Genomic DNA, 22,930 nt, shown 5'->3' on the forward strand with positions numbered 1-22,930 from the left:
CCTGCAGTGCTGTGCTCTGCACTTGTAGCTAGAACAGCACTGGTATCACACCAGTGTTGTGTCTATTGCTGAATGCTGCTGGTAAAGCATCAGCTCTCTACAGCTACCTGAAAGGAAGGTGTGGGGTGCTGGGGGTCAGCCTCTTCTCACAGATAAACTAGCAATAGGACAAGAGGGAATGACCTCAAGTTGCGCCAGGGGAGGTTCAAATTGAAAATGAGGAGACATTTCTTCTCAGAAAGAGCAGTCAGGCGTTGGAACAGGTTGCCCAGGTTGGTGGTGGCATCACCTTCCCTGGGGGTATTTTGTTTGACCTAGTGCTTAGGGACATGGTTTGGTGGGTGACATTGGTAGCAGGGTGGTGGTTGGACCAGATGATCTTAAAGGTCTTTTCCAACCTGAATGATTCTATGACCCTATGACCATGGCTCCCTCTAACCACCCAAGCCAGTTGCCTGGGGGTGGGCAAGACGTGGGGAGGGGACATTGCCAGAGCAGCTGACCTAAACCGACCTAAGGGGTACTCTGTGCCATATGGTGTCACACTCAGCAATAAAAGGGGGGGACTCGCATTTTGAAAAGGTCTGTCCTCCCAAACAACTGCTACACCCTGATTCCTGTATTGATGCCCTGATTCTTGGTACATGCCAAAACATTGCTCGTTGATGGGAAGTAGAAAGTAATTTTTTTCACCTTCTCTTTGCTTCCTCAAGGCCTTTTCTTGTTGTTGTTTCCCTCTTCCTTTTCCCTTTAATTAAGTTATCCTTATCTCAACCCAGGAGCTTTTTTTTTTCTTTTTTTCTTTCCAGCATACTCTCTCTCTGAGTGAGAGAGCAGTTGTGGTGGAGTTTGGCTGCCCAGCAGGGTAAAACCACCACACAGTTAATCACTGTTTTCTTAGAATTCTCTAGTATTCATAACGATATATGAACTAATGTGGAGAAATCAAGAACACAAAGTGTAAAAGGGGGAGGACAGCACAGAACACTTCAAAGGATGCATTTCTGACCTTCTAATACTTTTCCAGTCTGTTATTAAGACATATAATTTTGACTGTGGTCTCCATGTATAGCAAAATGAGCATCGTGTGTGTATCAAGACAGTTTCAAAATAGGTATAATTTGACTTAGTTGGCTGCCACCACTGAACATTACCTAATGTGGTCGAAGGAGAGGTAGTGTCTATAGTCCACAAAAAAATTGCAGTTTCACTTGTAGACCTGCCACTCCTTTTTTGATCAGGTAGTAGACTGTTTTGGTTGAATTAAATGTGCAGAGGGGATAAAGTGATCCTGTTCACTAATTAATTGCTTGCTTTTATCACCTAGGAGTGTTTTAACTCCATGATCCAGGGAGGGGCTATAAAATGGCTAATTAGTTCGGTGAGACAGTCTGTCCTGCTGCTTTAGTAAAGAGTTTACGCTTTTGTTTTGCTTTAATTGATGGAATCCCATTCAAATACTAGGTATTACTTTCAGTGTATTTCTTCTGGGGGGTGGAGGAAGGGGAGCAGAGTCCTTAGAGAAAAGTTTATGTGGTTTATTTCTTCACTGACAGACATGAATCCAGATGGTAACAACTCCCAGCACAGAGGAATTGCCTCTACTTCCTCTTTAACTTGCTATTGAATTTTTAGCAAAAGGCTTGTATGATCTCTCTCTCGCAGATTCAGCATATTCAACCCCTGTTAGTGATTTGTAGTCAGTGCCCTGTTTGCATTTAGAGGAACTGCTTAAAACTCAGATCTCTGATTTACATATTAATTTTTATTCTCTAGTAGTTGGAGGGAAAGCATTTGTTTCTAATAGCACTAGGAACTTGCATAATCATGGTATTAAATAGTGAGAGTCATAGCTGCTCTTGTAGTAACAAACTTGTTCTATAGAGGATCAGTGTGATTTGTTCCCAATTTGTACAGCTTTCACAATGTGAAATAAGGAATATTTGCTGATTTTCTATGTTAAAGAAGATATATATTGATTTTATGGAATTACTGAAGCAAGTAGAAAATGCTGCATGAGAAGCAAAACAATGCCCCATGTAGAGAGAGGCACCTAATGCAATTATATCTGCACTGTTTCAAGATGTGTGCTTTAGGTACCATTATAGAGAAGAAAGAAAACAAATAGAACATACTCACTTTCTTTATGTGTGTGCTTTTTTAATGACTGTCTAGAAAGTTAGATGAATTACTACAGATATTTAACATTGAAATTATCTGTAATAGTTTGTAATAGTGACTCTTCACAGTTGTTTTCTGTTATCAGCTCTCTATGTATACAATTTTCAAACAAATGCTTGAAATGTCATCTATCATATATACTGACTCTTGAATGAAACCCTATTCTGTGTACTTCATATGGAAGGTTAAGATGCGAAGGGTATTCTATAAGCACCATAACAATATTATGGTAGAGCTGTTTTCATTTATCAGTAGCAAATTTACATGATTTAGGATCCTGGAAACTGGAAGAAAATTAAAGCTGTAACTTACTAATTTAAAGCAATGGAAGTAATACTTTCTGATGTCCTGACTTATTTCAGATTATAGCTATAAATTCTGTAATAAATCATAGTGGCCATAGTACAATTTTGGTTATTTTGTCTTGTTTCTGGGCTGAAAAATATGAATATCATCTTAAAGGAGACCATCAGACACGAGGAGAAGCAATGAAGAAGCTGTATGCAATATGTCAAAAAATCATAGCAACCCCTCAGAATAAAAAAAAGGAAAGCATGAGGTAGCGCTAATGTGTTGATGTTTTTTAAAATGCTTTTAAAAATGCAAATACAACAAATCACTGAGGATACGAAGCAGATGTAAAATGACAGCAAAAATGCTAACAAGATACCCTAATATTGAGGGCATTTTTAAGCCTTGGGAATGAAATAGCAAATGTTAAACACATAGACATTGTGAAGACATTACAAGTAAGAGAATAGGAAAAAAAATACTGAAAAATACATTCACAGTAGATGAAATTACAGAAACTGAAGTGGCTGAAGGTGAAGCACTGAGAATGACACTGTACTCATGCTGCTTCACCCCACTGAATGGCAAGTTACTAAAAGTGTGACGTAAAAGAACTTTTGGTGCGATTTAGCATGATTTAAATATCACTGTATCTGCTAAACATTGCGAGTTGCTTGTACTCCAAGAAACAACTCCTCACAAGGATAAGAAAAGTAAGTGTCTGAAAGAAGGATTACTCTTGATAATTATGACTCGATCACCTCTGTGATGAAATGACATCTTGGCAGATAAAAGGAGAACAGTGGGTATTGCCCACTTAAACTTCAGGAGGACTTTTGGCACCACATCCCATTAGAACCTCTTGGAGAAGCAGCTGAAATATGGGCTGGGTGGGCCAACAGCGAGGTGGACTGAAAATGTGCTGAAGAGCCAGGCCCAGAGGGAGGTGATCAGTGGTACAGTCTCACTGGAGGCCAGTAACAAGCAGAATACCCTGGGGGTCAATAACGAGTCCCATTTAATGTCTTTATTAATGATGTACGTGATGCAGCAGCATGTTTGCAGATGACCCCAAACTGCCCAATGCACCAGAGGGCTGAGGTGCCACCAGAGGGACCCCAGCAGGCTGGAGACATGGGCTGAGAGGGACCTCATGCAGGTCAGCAAGGGGAAGGGCAGAGTCCTGCACCTGGGGGGAGGAACAGCCCCAGTACCGGGTTGGGAATGGTCAACTGGAAAGCAGCTCTGCAGAAAGGGCCTGGGGTCCTGGTGGGCAGCGAGCTGAACACAAGCCAGCATCGGGCTTTTGTGGCAGAGAACGGTCTCTTCCTCCATGGAGATACTCTAAAGCCTCCTAGACATGGTCCTCAACCATTCTGTGATTACAAAGTCCCTTTGACTTTTTAAGTCCCAGAAGACCCAAAGACCCAAAGACTTAGAAAGTCCCAAAGACTAAGGTGAGAAAGGGAAAGAAAAAATTCACATCTAAAGTGTTTTCTAAATTAGTGAGAGAAAGAGCATACCTGACACATGAGAAAGGAATAGAGCAAATCTACTTAAGTCAGAAGTAAACATATTAAGGTCTCAAAAGGCTTTATTGATGCAAATGATGTCTTAAAAGTAGTACATACTGTTACAGGTTCAGAAGTTTGGGAGTTTTAGCTGAGAGAAAAAAAAAAGGTATTAATACTTGGAGACTCATAACCATTACTACTGTATTTATTTTGCTCTTTGTAGTCTTACTAGTAAGTTATGTTTTATCTATCTTACAATGCATCCTTTTCTATCTTACTGTTAGTAACACTCACTATTTCATAAAATTCTATTGATGTTCTGTGGAAGATAGCAATGAGAATACTTCCCTATTTGATAGATGGGTAACTGAGATAAAAATAAAGAACCAGCAATTTGCCCAGAAAGATCGATGGTGGACTTGACATTGGTGTCCACCCGCGCAAGCTGTGGGCCATTAGCTAACCAGTGGCCCATGATTCCTCTCTTGGTGCTCATGTACAGGGTGGCAGCTTGAGTAGTATCATTCTGTGACCCATTCCCTGGTAACAGACAGTTTGAAAATCACTTTCCTGAAGCAAAACTGTTTTGTCTGTGTTTTTTTTTTTCAGGAGATCTAATGTTAATTTATGTATATGTATATTCAAAATACAATGTCACAAGCTCTACCAGTTTGATTTTCTTGGAAGTGTACTTGTAAATTTCTAGTAATGATGAAAAATGCTTCCTCTAGGTGACTCTGAAAGAAACAGAAAACTGGTACAAACAAAACAGGCAAAAACTATGTGAACTGAGTGTAATCTTTGCATACAAGCAAAGACTGTGTACTATGTTCTATGTATTTTCCCTAATAATCAGGTTTATATATGAGGAATAAACCTAAAAAGAGCTCATTACTTAGGTTTTTCTAAGTAACTTGTTTAAATACTAGGTCTGACTCAGATAAGGAGGTGTTCTCGATATTAATTAACTCCATGAATTTTCTTTCAGATATAACTTTTACTTATTTTTACTGTTCTTTACTTACTACTTTTTCCACTACTCATGTGCATCTGTCACAAAATTTAGACTAAATGAAGTAAAATGACCAAAAAAACCACACCTCATAATTAAAGTATGATTGGAACTTCAGCTATAAATTCTTGAAGTTTCGTGGTGATACATTTTACTTGAATATAAGCAATAATAATTTGATTTTGTTTTACAGACCTCTTACTTTCACTGAACAGTATAACATGCTAACATCAAACTGTATACCATGGTGCATATTACACATGCATATCTTCAGCTGGAAATGGTGATTTCAGATGTTTTTAAGTGGTACATCTTCTCTAGCTGCAAGAATAATTGCTCAGAGCATCATGCTAGAGATACATAAATGTTCTTATTGGTAGAAATCTTGTGTGAGTCAGCTACAGTTTAAATGTTTGGATCTATTTTAATAACTACCCTGAAACAAATGCTCTGTCTACATAACACAAAATGCAGTGCAATAGCAATATGGATCAAATGATCCATAGTAGTTTTAGACATAAAAACTTTAACATATATATATATGGATCAAGACTTCTACTTCAGACTAAATTCACTTTGGGCCTCTGTGGTGGATGTCGCCACCATTCATAGTGTTTAAAGCTGTCATTGGTTCAGACCCTTTTTTCTGCTTTAGGTGTGGAGACAAATTTGGTGCACACCTTCTTCCTTGGACATCTTCCAAAAATGATGTAGTTTCCGTGCATCAAAATCTCTCTTCAAAACCAATGTGCATTAAATGCTCAGGGGATTCGCTTCAAAACTGTGCTACAGCTCCAGTCCAAAGCATGAAAGCTAATGTAGTTATCATGGAATATTAGCTGTTTAAGCTGGAAACAAACACTGTAAATTTAGTTTTAAAATACTTTGCCCATGAATTGTAGGTAGCGTTACAGATTAAATTTTTATTGTTCTAACTCTTTTTTTTTCCTCCTAAAAATTCTGTGAACTTCATGGATAGTTGTGGTGGGTTGACCTTGGCTGGCTGCTGGACGCCCACCCAGCTGCCCTCTCACCCCGCTGCTCAGCAGGACAGGGGGAGGAAGTAAGATGACAAAGCCTGTGGGTCAATTAAAGGACAGGGAGATCACCTACCAAATACCATCACAGCCAAAACATACGTGACTTGGGGAACTTTAATTCAATTTATTAACAAATAAATTAGGTTTGGATGGTGACAGACAAAGACAAAAACTAGCACGCCTTCCCCCCTGACCTTCCCTTCTCCCAGGGCTCAACTTCACCCCTTCCTTCCTGACTCCTCTACCTCTCCTCACCCCACAGGCACCACAGGGGGATGGGGCGTGGGGGCTGTGCTCAGTTCATCCCAGCCACTCTGCCACTCCTTCCTCCTGATGCTTTTCCCCTGCTCCTGTGTGGGGCCTCCCACAGGCTGCAGTCCTTCAGGAGATGCCCAGCTGCTCCGCCACGGTCTCTCCACGGGCCACAGGGGAACTTCTGCTGTGGCACCTGGAGCACCTCCTGCCCTCCTTGTTCAGGGCTGGTTCTCTCACACTTGCTCCATGCTCCTCTCCCCCACAAGCACCATTTTCTTCCTCTCTTAAACCCGTTTCCCCAAGGCATCTGGGCTGTGGGGCCTGGCCATGCCCTGCGGTGAGGCCGCTGGAGCCGTCAGGAACTGGCTGTGTCGGCATGGGGCAGCCCTGGCCTCACCCCAATCAGCAGCCCCGCAGCCCCCTGCCAGCACCAGGGCACCACAATCAAGGCATTGATCAGGCACAACAGCCTCACCTGTGCTCATTTCATCACTGAACTGGTGATGGTGACATACTTGCTCTTACTGGCCTGTGAAGGCGACACGGTGACGTACTTGCTTTTACTGGCCAGTTCAGCTGTGGTAGAAAAGACCTAATAATCCATTTCATGTTGTTCTTCACAGTTTCAATGCTCTTAAGTATTTTCAAATTTGTAAAAATGTTGTGGTTTCTGTCTTGTTCTAACCTAGAGACCTGGCTGCAAGGAACTGCTTGGTAGGTGAAAGCAACATACTGAAAATAAGCGATTTTGGAATGTCTCGTCAAGAAGATGATGGAGTGTATTCATCATCAGGCTTAAAGCAGATTCCTATCAAGTGGACTGCCCCAGAAGCCCTCAACTATGGTAAGGATGAATGTGTACCTTCTTGCAAAAACACCTATAGCATGAGAAGATAGGATGAGAAGGGCTCAAGGCTCAAGACAAGGACAGGGAGACGGCTCCCCAGTTGCCATCATGGGCCAAACAGACTCAAGGAATGGAGACTAATATAATCTATTGCCTATCCCTAGCAGATTAGAGCAGTGAGAAACTAAAAGCAAACTAAAAGAGGCCACCCCTGCAGCCCCCTGCTACCAAAGCCTTGCCACATAAACCCAATACAAATGCTCTGTTCAAATAAAAATGTTTCAAATATGCTAATGTGTAATGAGGCTAAATATTTTAACCTCATTTGTATATAAAATACTGTTCCACACTCCAAAAGAAGAAGGTAGCAACATCAGAATTGTTATTATGTAGCAATAAAATAATGCTCTGGTTTTGTTGCCAACTGATCCTAGTGGATGGCCTAGTTTGTCATCTAAATCATTAGCAAAATGAGTGGCAGGTTCTGCATATTTATGGCAGTGGTTGCTCTAGCATTTCTTTGAAAATGGTAGAAAATATTAGTATTCCATGTTAGATAAGTCATTGCATTTGAGAGGAATAAAGTCACTGCTTTATATATTTTTTTCAACTGCAGCTTTTCTTTACCTCCACTTTTATAAATTGCTATGCTGTTATCATGGACGAAAATGCCATTATTTCTGCTTAAGGGAAGTGGTCCTTACTATGTGGGTAGTTTTTCCAAAACAAAAATAGAAACTGCTGTATTTAGCTTTTTAGCTTGCAGGTGGAACTAGAAAAAATTAGATTTTCTAGGTGTGCTGTGAAGAATCAGCATATTAAATGAATGATGTCGTAGTCTGAATGCATTTCTCCCAACCAGATCTTTACTTGATTTCTTAGAAGAAAAAATGTTTTAAATACTTTATTTGAAACATCTGTAAATATTCCTATGATCTCTTAAAGCTTCTGTTTAAACTCATGGATTGGAAATCATAACTTTATGGCTCACAACTGAGAGCAAAATGCTTCACTTCATTAACAGTTTTGCAGGAGTTAATGCCATTACATAGTAAGCTGATCTTCCTTTTGTAAGGCTAAAAATAAATGTAGTTACACTAAGAGAGCTTATAGTATCAATTATTCTCAGAGGTGCTAATGTTACTAGTGTTTACTGTGTAATACACTTTCTCTTCTGTGTGTTTTTTTTCTACTACAACTGGTGTTTTGAAAGTTGAAATAATTTTCATTATTTCAGACGTGCATACAGTTTATTTGATATATATGATAGAAACATAGTGTTTATAGGCATATGCAGTCCAGTGAACTACACAAAGCAGGAAACTGTCTTACATGACAACACATTAATTTTGAGGGTATTTTTATGCAGATTACTGGGCACAAAACTGCAGCTGATTAAAATCAAGTTGGTGTTTCCTAAAATGTATCTGTATCCAACCAGTTTTAAGTGATTTTCTGTAGCATTTTGAAAAAAAGTTATCTCGAACATTTCTGAATGTGTTCAGCAGTCTCATATTTAACTTTCAAAATGTGGTAGTAGGTTTCTGGGTGTTTTTGAAGGATCTTCTTTTCTTCTCACTAGAAAGATGCAAGTAGAAGTATTTGTTTTGCATTTTACAATCCTAATAATGTGGTCCTAAGTACTGCATTCATTTGTGTAGGTAACACTGAAGGTATTTAAGGATACCAGACTGAAACCGAACTAAATCTTCAATATTTCAAAACTACTTGGCAGCCACTCTTTGTGCTAGTTCATAGTGGCAAAATTTAAAGGTTGGAAGATGAGGGATTGGGTAATTTGCCCATCACATGAATGATACAGTGTTTAAGAAAATAAGAAAAATTTAGGTTTTTAATCACCTTTGAATTCACACTACACAACAAATTAATAGTAGTTCAAAAAAAGGAAACAAACAAACAAACAACAACAACAACAACAAACAAGCAAAACAAAAGGAAAAAAAAAAAAAAAAGAATTTGTGAATTCTGGAAATTGGATTAGGAGAAGTGGAGTGGTTAGAGAGTTGTGCCTGAAAACATAATGCTTCTGAAGTTTGTGGAAGACTGAACCTCAGCTTCAGTGGGTACTGTTCAGTGCCATTCCTTAACATTATTTTTGCTTGGAGCTACATGATTCCCATCACTTTCAGCAAGTAGAAAAACTGCTTTAAAAGCTCTTAATAAAGATAAGATATATATGTCAAGTGTAGGATATTTTTGCTTATGGTTCTCTCAGAATTCAAATACACATTTAGTAGTTATGTTTTTTGAGTACAACTTCATGTTGTTTGTTATGTTAATAAATCACTGCTTTTTTTTTTTTTCTATGAATGAATAAGCTTTTTTTTTCCTTTTTCTCTTTTTTTCCCCCAGATAATAGCGTAGCTGGAAGGCTAATTAACAGTGAAAAACATGTATTTTCTTTTTTTTATTTATTTATTTTAGTTTTTAAAAAGCTAATCACCTATCTTGTATTTACTGAATGATTTCAATGAAAAGTGTTAAATTACTGGATGCCAAACTCTGAAGAGAGTTGATATGTAGACAAGAAAACTAATCTTGCAGCAAAGAGCTTAGTGAATGTCCATAATTACCATCTACTAGGCACACTAGCAAATGTAGCACAGCTGGAAGTGATACTTAGTTTACAGTAAACTGAACTTTCTGATGTCAGAACAGTTGTCGTACCAAGAACTGTCACTACAATTTACATGTGTTTTCCTTTTTTCTAGTGAGAAGTGGCTTAGTTTGGTTTGTTTAGTGGTTGGACATGAACAAACAATACATTCTCAAGCATGCATATAATTTTAAGAACAAAGACATACACAATATAACAGTATGCAACAGAAATACACGCATCAAAGCTGATGAAAGAAATATGGTAAATGGATTTTTAAGTTAACATTTTCATAAGTCCTGCTGCTGCAAAGGTCTTGCAGCCTTCACTTTGTGATGCAGTACCTTTCTTAATGTGAATCCAACAGGGACAACAGTAGTATTTTCTCCAAGATCTCACCTTCCATAACATAAAGCTTTTGTTACACAAAGAGGTTTGGAATTCAGTTATCTATTTTTTTTTCTGTCTCTGAAGCATAGTTGAAAACAGTAGAACCAGCAGGCCTGATGTTTTTTTTTTCTTTTCCTTTAACTGATTGGGAGCATCAGTTCTTCAGGGTTCAAATTAAACAACAGTTGAAGAAACTATACATTAATTTTCAGAAAGTATTTTCTCAATTAAGAATCCGATGTTCTCTGGGCAATTTTGGGGATATCAGCTGTGGTTGGAATATGCCATTCTATATTAGGGAAGTGGGAAAGGTAATTTCTAAGAAGTATCTTCAGAGTTGAAGTGAAGGGGTGTGATCTTTTTGATCTTTTTTTTTTTTTTTTTGTGTGTGTGTGTGTGTGTGTGTGTGTGTGTTAAAAGAAGAACAAAATTAGTTTTGGACAGTAAGAGGTAAAGAATTCTTAACTTGTAAGGAAATAACTGACATGGTAAGGTCTTCTCAGCCATATGCTGTATGTAACAAGTCCGTCAAACTTCTTAAAACTTCAAGTCAGCTTATATTATTCCTAGGTATTGACCTTAAGATAACTTGTTTACCATTGTAAATGCTGGAAACTATGATATTTGCAGAATGTTTATTTAGTAGCTGCAACTTTGTTCTGCTTAAAGCTTGCCAATATAAAACTTGACAAAAAATATGTGGCTGTAATCATCTGAAGCATGAATTTCTCTAAAGGATAAGCTGTGTGTTTTCTCCTTTTCTCAGGGAGATATACATCTGAGAGTGATGTATGGAGCTTTGGAATACTCCTCTGGGAGACCTTCAGTTTAGGAGTATGCCCATACCCTGGAATGACCAATCAACAAGCACGAGAACAAGTTGAGAAAGGTAGGGAATGAATAAAATGCTGTATAATCCAGAAGGACGTAGTACATACCATATAAAAATAGCAAAGAAATAGCATATCAGTTGCTCAGCAATTTTATCAACAATATTATGAGATAATTTAATTGCTAAATCTGGCATTCTGTGAAGAGCAGTCTGATTTATAGATTTCTTGAAAAAAGGAGTATATTGACCAGTGACTTAAAGGAGGAAAGACTTACATCATGTTATCTGTATATAGAACATATATAACTAAAAGGTGAGATGGAGAAGTGGATTTACTGCTGTGCAAAGCAGAGGCTTGACCAGAATGAATTATTTAAGATTATGCTAATGCAGGTATAAATATTCTAAACTGCTGGAAGAAAAAGTCTGTATCATTCCATCTTCTCTATTAAAGCATTACAGACAAAATTCTAGCAATTACAGTGGAAAATGGTAAGCTGCTTGAGCAGTGAGAGCCGTATTTCTCTCCTAGAAAATAATCAAAGGGCTTTTATTTAAAGTAGCAAATAACTGTGAGCAGGGTTTCAGGACTTTGATTGATTGTCATCATTTTTATTGACATTTCAGAACTGTGCTTCCTCTATATGTGTAAACAGGTTCTAAGCAAGTAAAACTGCTAAATGATTTTAAAAGAAGTCTTTTTATTATTATTATTATTATAATCACTGTAGGTGACCACTAAAGCTTGTCCTTAAAAGGCCAAAGAAAAAAATCTAGTCGTTTCCAGAGCAGAAGCATATTTGTGAAAGCAAGTTTTATTACCTAGTTACTGAGATTCTGTTTGAATCCACTGAGAATAATCTCTCAAAATTGGTACAATTCAGAAATTAAGAAGTATTTTATGCCTATTCAGTTTTTTATACTGAATAAGTCCTTTTGAAAATGAAAAGCATTCCTTTTAGCCTATTTTTTTTTGTCATTTATTGTATCTGCCTATTTTCTTGTTTTTCACAAAATTATAGCTTTTCTGTTTGAATAGTCAGAGAAAAAAATGCTCTAGCTTTTCTTCCTGATCTTGTCTGTCTCAATTACTCAATCAGTAAGAATCATCAGTAAATTTAGTCACCTTAATGCTTATGTTGAACCGGGATAATTTCAATCCTAAATGACCATACAGAATCACTTCATTTTAAGAACAAAAAGTAGTTGTTGCCGTCACTGTTTTGAACAATTAGTTTCTATAGGCAACTTTGTGAAGAAGAGAATTTTTAGTGAGTTTCATATTATCTGTAAGTATCCTAAAGCCTGGCTGTTCTCCTTTGAAGTTGCATGCATTAATCCAGCACCTTGAGCAGAAGCATACGATATAAAAAAAAAAAAAAAGAAAAATAGTTCTTAGATTTACCTCTTGTCTGAGTCTACTGTCATTTATATTCTGATTTAGAAAGAGAGATACGGAGAATTGTGCAGTAAGCCTGGAGTCACAGAGCTGCATTAGCTGTAGGGTCCTTTGTACCAGCTCACTGTGCTGTCCACTGCCTGGTCTGGCTGCTCAGCACATTTTCAGTCCACCTCACTGTTGGCCCACCCAGTCCATATTTCAGCTGCTTCTCCATGAGGTTTGAATTGGATGCTGTACCAAAAGCCCTACCGAGGGTTAGGTGGGCAATACCCACACTTCTCCCTTTATCTACCCATATGGTGATTTCATCAGAAAAACCATCAAATTGGGTGACTGCTCCTAATGACTTCCTTATCCCTCTTGTGCCTGGAAATGGTTTCTAGGATTAGCTGCGCCATCACCTCCTCCCATCTGAATAGCTATCAATGATTTTTCCAGTGGGTTGGAGCATTGGGTGACATGACAGGATTAAAACTTATGAGGGGTAACTGCTTCTTAAGAAACAGGAAAAAAATTATATGCAGGTTGCTGCCCTCAGCAATGAGAGGCATACTGGCAATTCATCCTATACAGATTAAATGTCATTGGTACCCAAGTTTACATCAGTTTGATACTTAGCCATCCAAATGGGTTATGTATTGAAGACTTTGTTCGTATTACAAGTCCTGTAAAATTTACCTTCAATAGCTGTTTTAATTCAATGGTCTTGAACTTATCTCGTTTCTTTTTAGATTCATCAATATGTATCAGTTTTCAATACTAAATACTTTCTTTTCTTGTGTACCAGGTTACCGAATGTCAGCTCCGCAAAAATGTCCAGAAGAAATATATAAAATAATGCAGAGGTGCTGGGACTACAAACCAGAAAACCGTCCAAAATTCAGTGAGATTCAGAAAGAGCTATCTTCAATCAAAAAGAAAGTGACATAGTGATATACTGGTGCCAAACTCAATGTGTGGGACTTTATTTTCCAGTATTTTCTCCCCTCAAACACTATGCGTTTATACAACATTATTTGCAATATTCTTCTAGGATTACTTTGAAATTAACTGTTTTTTTAATATACATGCGTGCCATCTTGAACGATGTCTACACCTGCATTAAGGACATATACTGCCAAATGCTATATATCCAGTCACAGTAATATTGTCATTTAGGTTACATGTAAATAGGAAAGCACATACTATAGATTTAAGGGACTGTGGCTTTTATGTGTTTTACAGCAAGTAACTGCTAGTGACATTTTTCACAGTTTTTCTACTTAACGCTGTGTTCTCACTCTGCTATCCCTGTCCCAGATGTCAACACCAGCGGCACTCTAACATGGTGACTGTGTCATGCATGTTGGCCTTAAAACTGAAGACAGTTTTGACAAGTATTTCAACTAGAAACTTTTATATTTTTTAAATTCTTTCTGCAACTGATATTTTTAAATGACAGTTTGTTTCAACAGTAAAGGTCAGTTAGGTTCTGGATGTAAGCCTGCTTACTAAACAGTGAAATCCAGAATTTTCTTTTGTAGAAAATTGTTACATGTCCATTTTCTACCATGCTATAATACGTATTTCTGACTTTTGATGTGATTTGCTTCTACTTCCTATGAAGTCATCAAAATTCAGTAATATGTCTCTTTCACAATTGCCTATGTTTATTTAAGAAACGACAACAACAAAAAAATCAAGTCTTTACTACACGAAAGACTTAAGAAATTTATTAAGTTAAGAAATACTGCAAATCACCTGTCTTCCAAAGAATATGTAAAAACAGTAGGCCAGCAGAAAGAAGTTTGCTAATGATAGCAGCATCTATTAGGTGACCAGTAATAAATAGCATTGTTCTTAGATAAGTTAAAGAATGTGAATTGCTAGATTTGCTTTTGATCCTGATTTTTTTCATTAAATTGGTGATAATTCTCAGTATGCAGCTAGAGCTTAAGGCTTTGCTAAGCAAAAGTACATTCCATGCATGGTGTACAAAGGAAAACACTATGTCTGTATAGCATTAGGAGTCATTCATGAAATCAAAAGAAGGAAGTATATTTTAAGCCTCTGGCAGGCTGAACAAAGAAGAGAAGTACTAACCTTCAAGAGATTTCAAAAGATGGGGATAGGCAACTTGTAAATGCCACCAGGAATTAAAAAATATATTTAAAAAATGTTTAAAAAAATAAAAAAAATAATAAAAAAATAATAAAAAAAATGGTTCCTCATTATAAGACAGTAGATGGGGGAAAGAGGAAAGGTACAGTTTATTGCTCTGGCTTTGTGTCCTTTTTCTAGCTTGGATTATTTTCTAGGGCCCTGTGTAGAAATAGGAACAAGTTACAGAACCCTGGTCTGAGTTCCAGATTTAAGGTGCTTAAAATTTCTTTATGAATTACCTAAAACATCCAGATCAAGAGATGTCCATTACTGCTAGTGCAAGTAAGAAACAGAGACTGAAAATAACACAGCATCTGGAATGTTTATTACCCCTATACTTGACTGTTACCATGGGATTGAGATGTAGTGAAGTCTGGCTACATTACATTTTTATTTCTATTAAGTTGACTTTTCTATGGTCCACAGCATTTTTGCTCTTTAAAGTGTATTTGTGGTAGTACCGAGTGATAATTTTTAAGGGCTTTGCGTGACCAAAATACGTGTAGTCTGGAAGAGTTTGTTACATTGGAGTTAGTGTCCAAATAAAACAAAGAATGAGCATGCTGTAGCACCTCACCTGCATTTGAGGTGGAGCTGTCAGCAACCAAATATAAGGAATGGGGAATGCTTGGATTTCTGAAGGGATATTTTTCTTGGAGCTAAGAAAGCAAATATATACCCCTGAAGGAAAAACTTGATGGCCTCAGTGTAAACCTCCTTGCCAGTGTACTGGACATATTTTTTAATACTACATTTCCAAGTAGCCCAAAGATATTTTCAAGAGCAGTGGGAAGCATTCTTGTTAGTTTGTGTGCTTTTAAGTATTACATAAAGTTTGTGCCTTAATTTGCTAGTATGCTAATGCAAATGTAAGTGCACTAAGATTTAAGAACTGCACCACAAAAGTACAGAAAAATCCCTGTCCCAACCCCATGATTAATTCAACTGCAGGACATTATGTATGCATCACTAAAGTCTGCAAGTAAGGATAATGGTGTCTTCTCTGTCAACATTCATTGCTTCTCTGGAGAGTTGATATTCTTCTTCTATGAAGAGAATTATTTCTTCACTATATAACCTTGCCAGGAAAAAAAAAAAAAAAAAGTATTTTTTAAGTAAAATACTTTTTTGTTTGTCTTAAATTAACTGGTGACCATCCTAACTATCACATGCAGATAAGGTATACATTCATATTTTATTCTGAAAGGGTTAACATTAGTAATTCATATCACACTGCCATTTAAATTTAAAGTCTTTAAAACGGGGTTTATATAGCAGCAAGAAGATGTATTATTACTGCTGAAGTAAGCATCAGTTCAGTTAAAAAATAGTCACTTTTTGGGAGAATACCAGAAAGAGTTTATAGGTATAAAATAAATTTAAACACATTATGTGTTCTGGTTTTTGTTTTGTGTTTGTTTTGTTTTGTTTTGTTTTTTACCTTGTAATTAATTTAGCAGTGTTTGTGGCAGAATTTGTTCCTCACATCTCACTTATAATTTTTGCCATTATACACTTTAGGAAATGAAATCCATAACTGTGGAAAATTTTTTAAGTTTCTGCAAACTTCTTGCAGGGCAATTTCCAAACTTTAATATTTAAGACAGACATGGTATTTAGGAACCACAGCTGCCATATATGCTTGCTGTGAACTTTTGATGACCGAAGTCTTGCATTATTCAGAGTTTTCCAAGGTACTGATCATTTGGTTTGTGCGCTTGGTTTGCTCTAGAGAGTGTACAAAAAATGGGTTAGTCTCTTTTGGAAGTATGGTATTTCAAGTAGGTTCTTACACCTGCACTCAACCAGGCAGAGTCCAAGGGAGCTCTGAATGGTGTGTGCTGCTTAAGGGGAGGGACTCCAAATACTGCTAAGGGTCTGCTATAGGAGATGGAACTCAACAGGTTATCTGTTATTTTCATCTTTTTTTTTTTTTTCTTTTTTCCTGAGGAATTGCATTCATTGTGTTTTTTTGTTGTCGTTTTTTGTTTTTTTTTTTTTGTTTTTTTTTTTTATTGTTCTGAAGACATGCTTACTTTCAGTAGTTTTCATCAGAAATTGAGCCCAGATGTAAGCTTCAGAGTTCAGTCATCAGTGAAACCATGAGGATTCCTAAGCATTTCAGTTCTATGGGAAGTAAAATATTGAAAAGTATCATGTCTGAAAACAAACTTTACTCCAGCAGAGGTATGATCTTTCAAAATCAGCACTCCACCAAGACATTCTCCTTGAAATTTACAGCTTCTTTAGTTTCTAATGAAAGCAATGAAGTAATTTTGCATTTACCGTCTAAAGTTATGCTGCATTTTTTCTTCTCAACTTCAGCAAAGATCTACCATCTTATTGAGTTACTTAATATTTTAAGGTTGTTTTTGGAAAGCATATCACCATAAGGCTATCAGTAAGAAGTGCAGTTTGTAAAGTAAGTCTCATCCTATTTATGTGAGTGAAATAGAAGACTAGTTAAGGAAATAATAGGTTGTTTTTTAATTCATGTTTTTAATCACCTGCTGTACTTACATCCTAGGAGCACATCAGTAAAGATTCCTATGAAGTTATATATTTGTTATCTGTTACATCTATTTTAACCATTTTGTTATTTTGTTATGCCTTTTGCACCCATTGCAAAGATACTAACAACAACAAAAAGCATACCAAAACAACAACAAGACTAAAAAAAAAACAAAAAACAAAAAACACCACTTCTGATGTTACACAGAGTAACCAAAGCTCAGAAACATTTGAAAATGCCTCCCCAGCTTTTCCCAGATGTGTGGCTGCATGGATAGTAACAACAGTGATTAACTGGTAGGCTGGTTTCCATTATTCTTACTGTCATGTCCTCTAAATGGCAGTGCTGCTGATGCACTTTCAACTGTGAGCTATTTGAAGAGACGAGTTAGTGTGTGAATAGTCATCACATTTGATATTTGAGAGCAGTAGTTCTGAAAATGGCTGGTTGTCACAAGTAGTGATAACTCATTTTAAAGGTGGAATAAAAAGAAAGAGGCTAATTGGGAACATCCACTTTTTGTAACAGCTGTCCTGTTTGTAGGTGACAGAAATGTTTGGTATGCCTGCGCTCTTGTATTTGTAACATTTTTATGACTAAGCATAAAGCAGTTTACTATTAAAATAAGAGTTCACCAATTATTTTCTTTTTCCTAAAGCAAAAAGGGACGTGTCGTATTTGTTGGAGGCATTCTTGCTAGGCAGGTTAGAATAATGTGGAGGGAAGAATGCAGGGAGAAATACCTCTTCTACCAAACAAGATACTTTTTGTCTTCTCAGAATTATCAGGAATAAAAAAATAAATAAATACATAAATAAATAATAATTAGTAATTAGAAAGTCCAAGGGATGTCCAGTATTCCTGAAGTTCCAAACAACCTAGTAAATCTGAAATGTCAGCTCAATTAAAAGAGTTCTCTTCTATTTTCCTTCTCCAGAAATTACTACAAAAAAATTGAGTTCTTGAACATTCAGCAGTAACTGTAAGGAAAAATGCATCAGCCTCAAAACCTATCCACTTTACATTGAAATAACATCAGTAAGGAATATTATTTATAGTCTTATACTATAATTCTCCCAGGATAGTGTTCCCTCCTCAAAGGCTACAAAATAAAATAAAAATAAATAAATAATAAAAAACTTAAAAATCAGAAAGTTTCCAGTTGAAAACACAAGAAACCAGGGTCAAATTCTGAATGCTCATTCTAGTACTGCCACTGAAAAAGATGATGCATCTGTGATTTCTAGCTCTGTCCATTTTTCAGCCTTGTATATTTGTAGATTATTAACACCCAACTTCACTAGCAGACCCAGAAAGTAAAGACTGCTTCAGTGAAAAGCACAGCAAGTTAAGCTTAGCAGTTCCCACATTTTCCCCACTATTACCCATACTTACAAAAAAAAAAAAAAAGGAGGGGGGGGAGATAAACAGGGCTCGCAAATACAGTTGACTGAGGTCCCAGAGTAAAAACACAGAGGTGCCATTACATCCTTTTTTCTTCTGTCATCATATTTACAAAGTTCAATGCTTTGTAAATAGAATTTGCAATAATTGGCTTTGTGTTTAGACATAAAGATGAACTGTGAACCAATGTAGTATCATAGGACTCACACTGCTGCTACCTGCAGGAAGGCTTGGAAAAAGTGTTCCTATCTTGCAACTGTTTGGAATTGCCATCTAGTTCAGAACTACAGAAGTTTGTACTACGTAATCAAGTACGTAACTGAAGTTTTGTAGTGCATAATCAAGATCAAGTGTAAAGCCAATGTTTTGTTAGTAGGGTAGGAGAGACACCACATGCTTCTCCATGCTTCCCTTCATAAATTTAAGGCAATTCTGCTTTTTATAAGAAAACAAGCAAACAAACAAAAAATAAACAGATTGGTCATAGATTCCTTCTAGATTACAGATGTTGAAAATATTGGAAACAATTTTTCACCATTTTAAAAAAAAATATATATATATATATACACATTATTATTTTCCTATATAGTCAGCTCATTCTTTCCCAATATACGAAGAATTCTGTAATTATTAAATCTAGTAAGAATATGAAACACTTTTCTTACTGGTATGTAAACTAGCTCACTCTGATCCTGTGCTTCAATTATTAAAGAATCTTTCTGCCCTTCACAAAGGGGTACAAGAGGTTAATAATTCTGTCTGAGCTCTGCTGTAATAATCTGGCCCTTTGCAACTCCAAACTGTTTCTTAATTCTGATGATGCCATGTAGCACACATGGTGCCTTTGCACTTACTACAAGAATGTTACTGTTGTAACAGAAAAGTTCAAATATATCCCTGTTTTTGCTTGACTCAAAAATATATTGATGTTGTACCTTGATTCCCGTGGCAACGTGTTGATATAAAAATTGAAGTAACTGTGAAGGTGAAGCACATTGTTCAAATCATGTTTCTAATCAAGTTACAGACCCTGGATGTATCATGAATTGTACATATCATAAAAGACATCAAAAAAGCAACATTTCTGACTGCCTGGTTTGTGACACAGAGCATCCTGCTCTTATTGGGAAAAATACGAGCCTGGTTGTGCTCCTGGAAAAAAGATTGATTTGGCTGTCAGACTAGATTCAAAACACTATCTTTGAAATTAGTAACAATGATTTAATTCCAACTAAGCCTCACCACAAACAAGCCTTTTAGTTACAAGAAATTTCCAGAGTGTTAATTTTCATTATTGTTATCCATTTTGGTATTAGAAACTTGACTTCTGTCTGTAACATTTACTTGTACCAGTAATTATACCCCACTACCAACAAAAGCTAAGGCTTGCAACTTCAGAAGATAAGCACTGATCTGTCAGTAAAGGTCTGTAGGGAGTTCACTAGGTGTCTAAGTTGATATTTTAATGCATTTTAAATATCAGAAAAGTAATTGTTTCAGCAAAAACCTGTTATGCAATTTCAACAGCAGTATTCGTTCTACAAAATATTCCTGCAGTAGTAATATTTGTACTGGGCTTGAATTCAACACGAAGGTAGAACTGTACCTTTCTTCTTCCTCTCACATTTACCAGAAAGAGAACTGCTAAGTTAAAGCAGCCGGTCCAGGTGCTTCTGGCCATCCTGATAGGTAGCATAGATGCAGCCAGGATGCTGCAGAGGCCTTGCAGACTGAATGGCACCATTTTATGATATGCTTACACTCACTACAAGTCACTAACAAATCCTCTGGAGACTGAAGTTTGCTGTATCTCTGAGTGAGGCTGATTCCTTACATCGCCTAAAGTTGTAGTGCTTACGGAGAAATAGTGACAAAAGACTTTTTTTTTTTCTTTGTCACTATGCAGGCAAACAGGGAAGGAGATAAACAAGGGGGAGTCTGCATTATTAACCTTCCTTCCACCTTCTGCTTGGTGGAATTCAAACTCTTCAGTACCTACCACCTAGAGGCATACCTGATCCTGCTGTTAGGTGTGTAACAATTGCCTGTAACTGACAGCTTAACCTGTTTCATTCCACCAAGGTCCTCACCTAATTTTTTACTAAAGTGCTGAAAACATGGAATAGGAAGAAATAGACTCATCACATTGGGCCCCAAAGTCAGGCAGACACCTAAACAGAAATTCTGAGGACTGAAACCCAAAAATAGACAACTGGCTGTACCTTCTACTAAAGGACTGTGTAATTATATGCATATTCAAAAGACTTCCAGAGATGAAACTTGAACTAACAATTGTAGGACTGCTGTTTTCCAGTTGCATGTGTTTCTTTTCCTTTGTACTATTGTAGGCGGCTGGAGATGGAGGAGAAGTGTTGGGGAAGGAGGGAAGGTTGGTTCGCTGAACCACTAGCACACACAGAATACTCTTGACACCACTAATCCCGAGTGGGGCACGGTTGGCATACATATTTAGATTTCAAGTTCGTGCCAAAGTATGCACCAGCAAGTTTAATATCAGGTAAAGCACCTTTTATACTCTTTGTTGTTTAAAAATAATATATTTGTGAAACAGATTGATAATACATAACACTGGAAACGGGTGCGTCTTCCCAAAAGTACACATGTAAAAATAAAAAAATAAAAAAATAAACAACCAACATTGCGAATTTATCTGACTTTTAAGCAAGTCTGAAAAGGATAACTATGTAATACAGTTGCCAGTTGTCTGTCCTTTATAATTTTAAATAGATCTGCATTTTAACTTTATTTATTTGCCTTTTTTATATACTTTAAAGTTACACTTTTGAACTTAAGCTAACTTTTTATTTTCCTAGGCTGATACAAAACAGAATTTCAGTATTCTTGTAAACTGCAGACCATTTTTGAATAGTCCTCTGCATTTTCTTATGGACCAGTTACCACTAATGAGCCTGCAGTCCTCCCTTTTTACTGTACTCTTCCAATAAATGTAAAATATTTGTATCAAGCTGTCTCATTTTATTTGTTATTTACAGGATATATCCATTTTCTTCTGTAGTCAAGTGAAAGATCAACTTTAGTAACTCTGTTCTTAGGAATACTACAATTCGAAATATTCTGTATTTCACACACAAGAAAATCAATAGTATTTTTTAGTTGGTTGGTTGGTTTGTTTGTCTGCTTGCTTGCTTGGTTTGTTTGTTTGTTTGTTTGTTTTTCTGTTTGTTTTTCCAATTTTTTGGAGTTTTCTGTGTGATCCTCTCACAGTTTGGTGGTCACTTGTCTCTCTTTGTAATTCAGAAGGCACTGAAAGGAGTTATCTGATGGGCACAAGTGAAAGGACTGTCAAAAATGGTTCAGAACTTCAGGGCTGGAGCTCTGCAGTTTTGGTGATGCGAGTGACACCACACTCATTTTTATTTAAGCCAAATTTCTGTTAAGAAGCTAGGTTTTGAAAAAAAAATAGATATTTTGCACTCTTAACAGAAAAGCAAAATTTTCTCTGTTTCTACACGTTTAGATTGCAGCATTCTAAATGCATATCCAACCATTGTATTGTTTCTTTTGCATGATCTAGTGCTCTGTTCACTTTAAAAGGAAAAAAATATCTTACTCATTACTCACACTTTAAATACATTTCATTTTAAATTAGATTGTTTAAAGTTACTTTATATTTTACTTTGAATTAAACCAATCTCCGTAATAATTGCCATTTTCACTATGCTTTGATGCAATTTCTTTGATTTCCATAATCCGTTCTTAGTGTTAACATAAAGACTGTGATATAAAAATTATGACTGAGGTAAAAAATCTGAACTATTATGCTGTAAATTTTTAAAAAAATAATCTTTTCACATTTCATGGCTATAAATACTGAATTGAAAGAACTTTTTCAACTGCTGTATGCTCCCTGCAGTTGCATCTTGTTTAAATACCCAGCAACAGGTGAAAAGATAGGCTTTTCTGTGCCTGCGCCCTTGCACAGTGTTATTAGCACTGTGAGATGGCATAGCAATGGGATTTGCAAGGCTTTGTGCCTGGCTGAAGAAGGAGGTAGCACAGAAGCAAATTTCTGAGTTGGCGCATAGTTTGTGGTTTGTTTGCTTGTTTGTTTTTAATAATGAAGTGCTACGCTTCCCTCTTATAAACCCTTTGAGGTGCTTCTGTGCACTGTCTCGCAGTAATCGTGAGCAAGAGAGATATAAATCCAAAGCTCATCACCTGGATTTACTGGTGTGTGTTGAAACAGAATACAACACAGCATGGGATTGCACATTGCTCTGGTACATTTCTGCCGAGACACTTGTTTATTAGCAAGATAATTTTAGGAAAGGTTACTGCAACTAAATCTGTTCCGCTCAGCAACGCCTGGCCTCCAAGTTATGAAGACATGTTGTTTGAAAACCTGCTACTGCCAAACACTGAGCAGCATAGGGTCATCATGTTTCCTTGTTTGAAGTCACAGCAGTTCATTAGGAGTGAGACTAAAGAAAGGAGAGAAGCCTTCAAGGA

At 36.8% G+C, this 22,930-nt stretch overlaps 1 protein-coding gene across 3 annotated transcripts in view; it reads left to right on the top strand.

Annotated features, from left to right (window-relative positions):
- The window catches only part of FER (FER tyrosine kinase), a 190,720-nt gene extending 169,321 nt beyond the window's left edge, over positions 1-21,399 (top strand). For all 3 annotated transcript variants that reach the window (XM_082782897.1, XM_082782896.1, XM_082782898.1), the window contains 3 exons: positions 6,983-7,137; positions 10,914-11,036; positions 13,169-21,399. In XM_082782897.1, coding sequence (XP_082639023.1) covers positions 6,983-7,137; positions 10,914-11,036; positions 13,169-13,311 — 421 coding nt within the window. In that variant the 3' untranslated portion in view covers positions 13,312-21,399. The remainder of the gene's footprint in view (positions 1-6,982; positions 7,138-10,913; positions 11,037-13,168) is intronic.
- The last annotated feature ends 1,531 nt before the right edge of the window (positions 21,400-22,930 follow it).

The sequence above is a fragment of the Aythya marila genome (assembly GCF_965140915.1).
Source record: "Aythya marila genome assembly, chromosome: Z".
Taxonomy (NCBI): Eukaryota; Metazoa; Chordata; class Aves; order Anseriformes; family Anatidae; genus Aythya; species Aythya marila.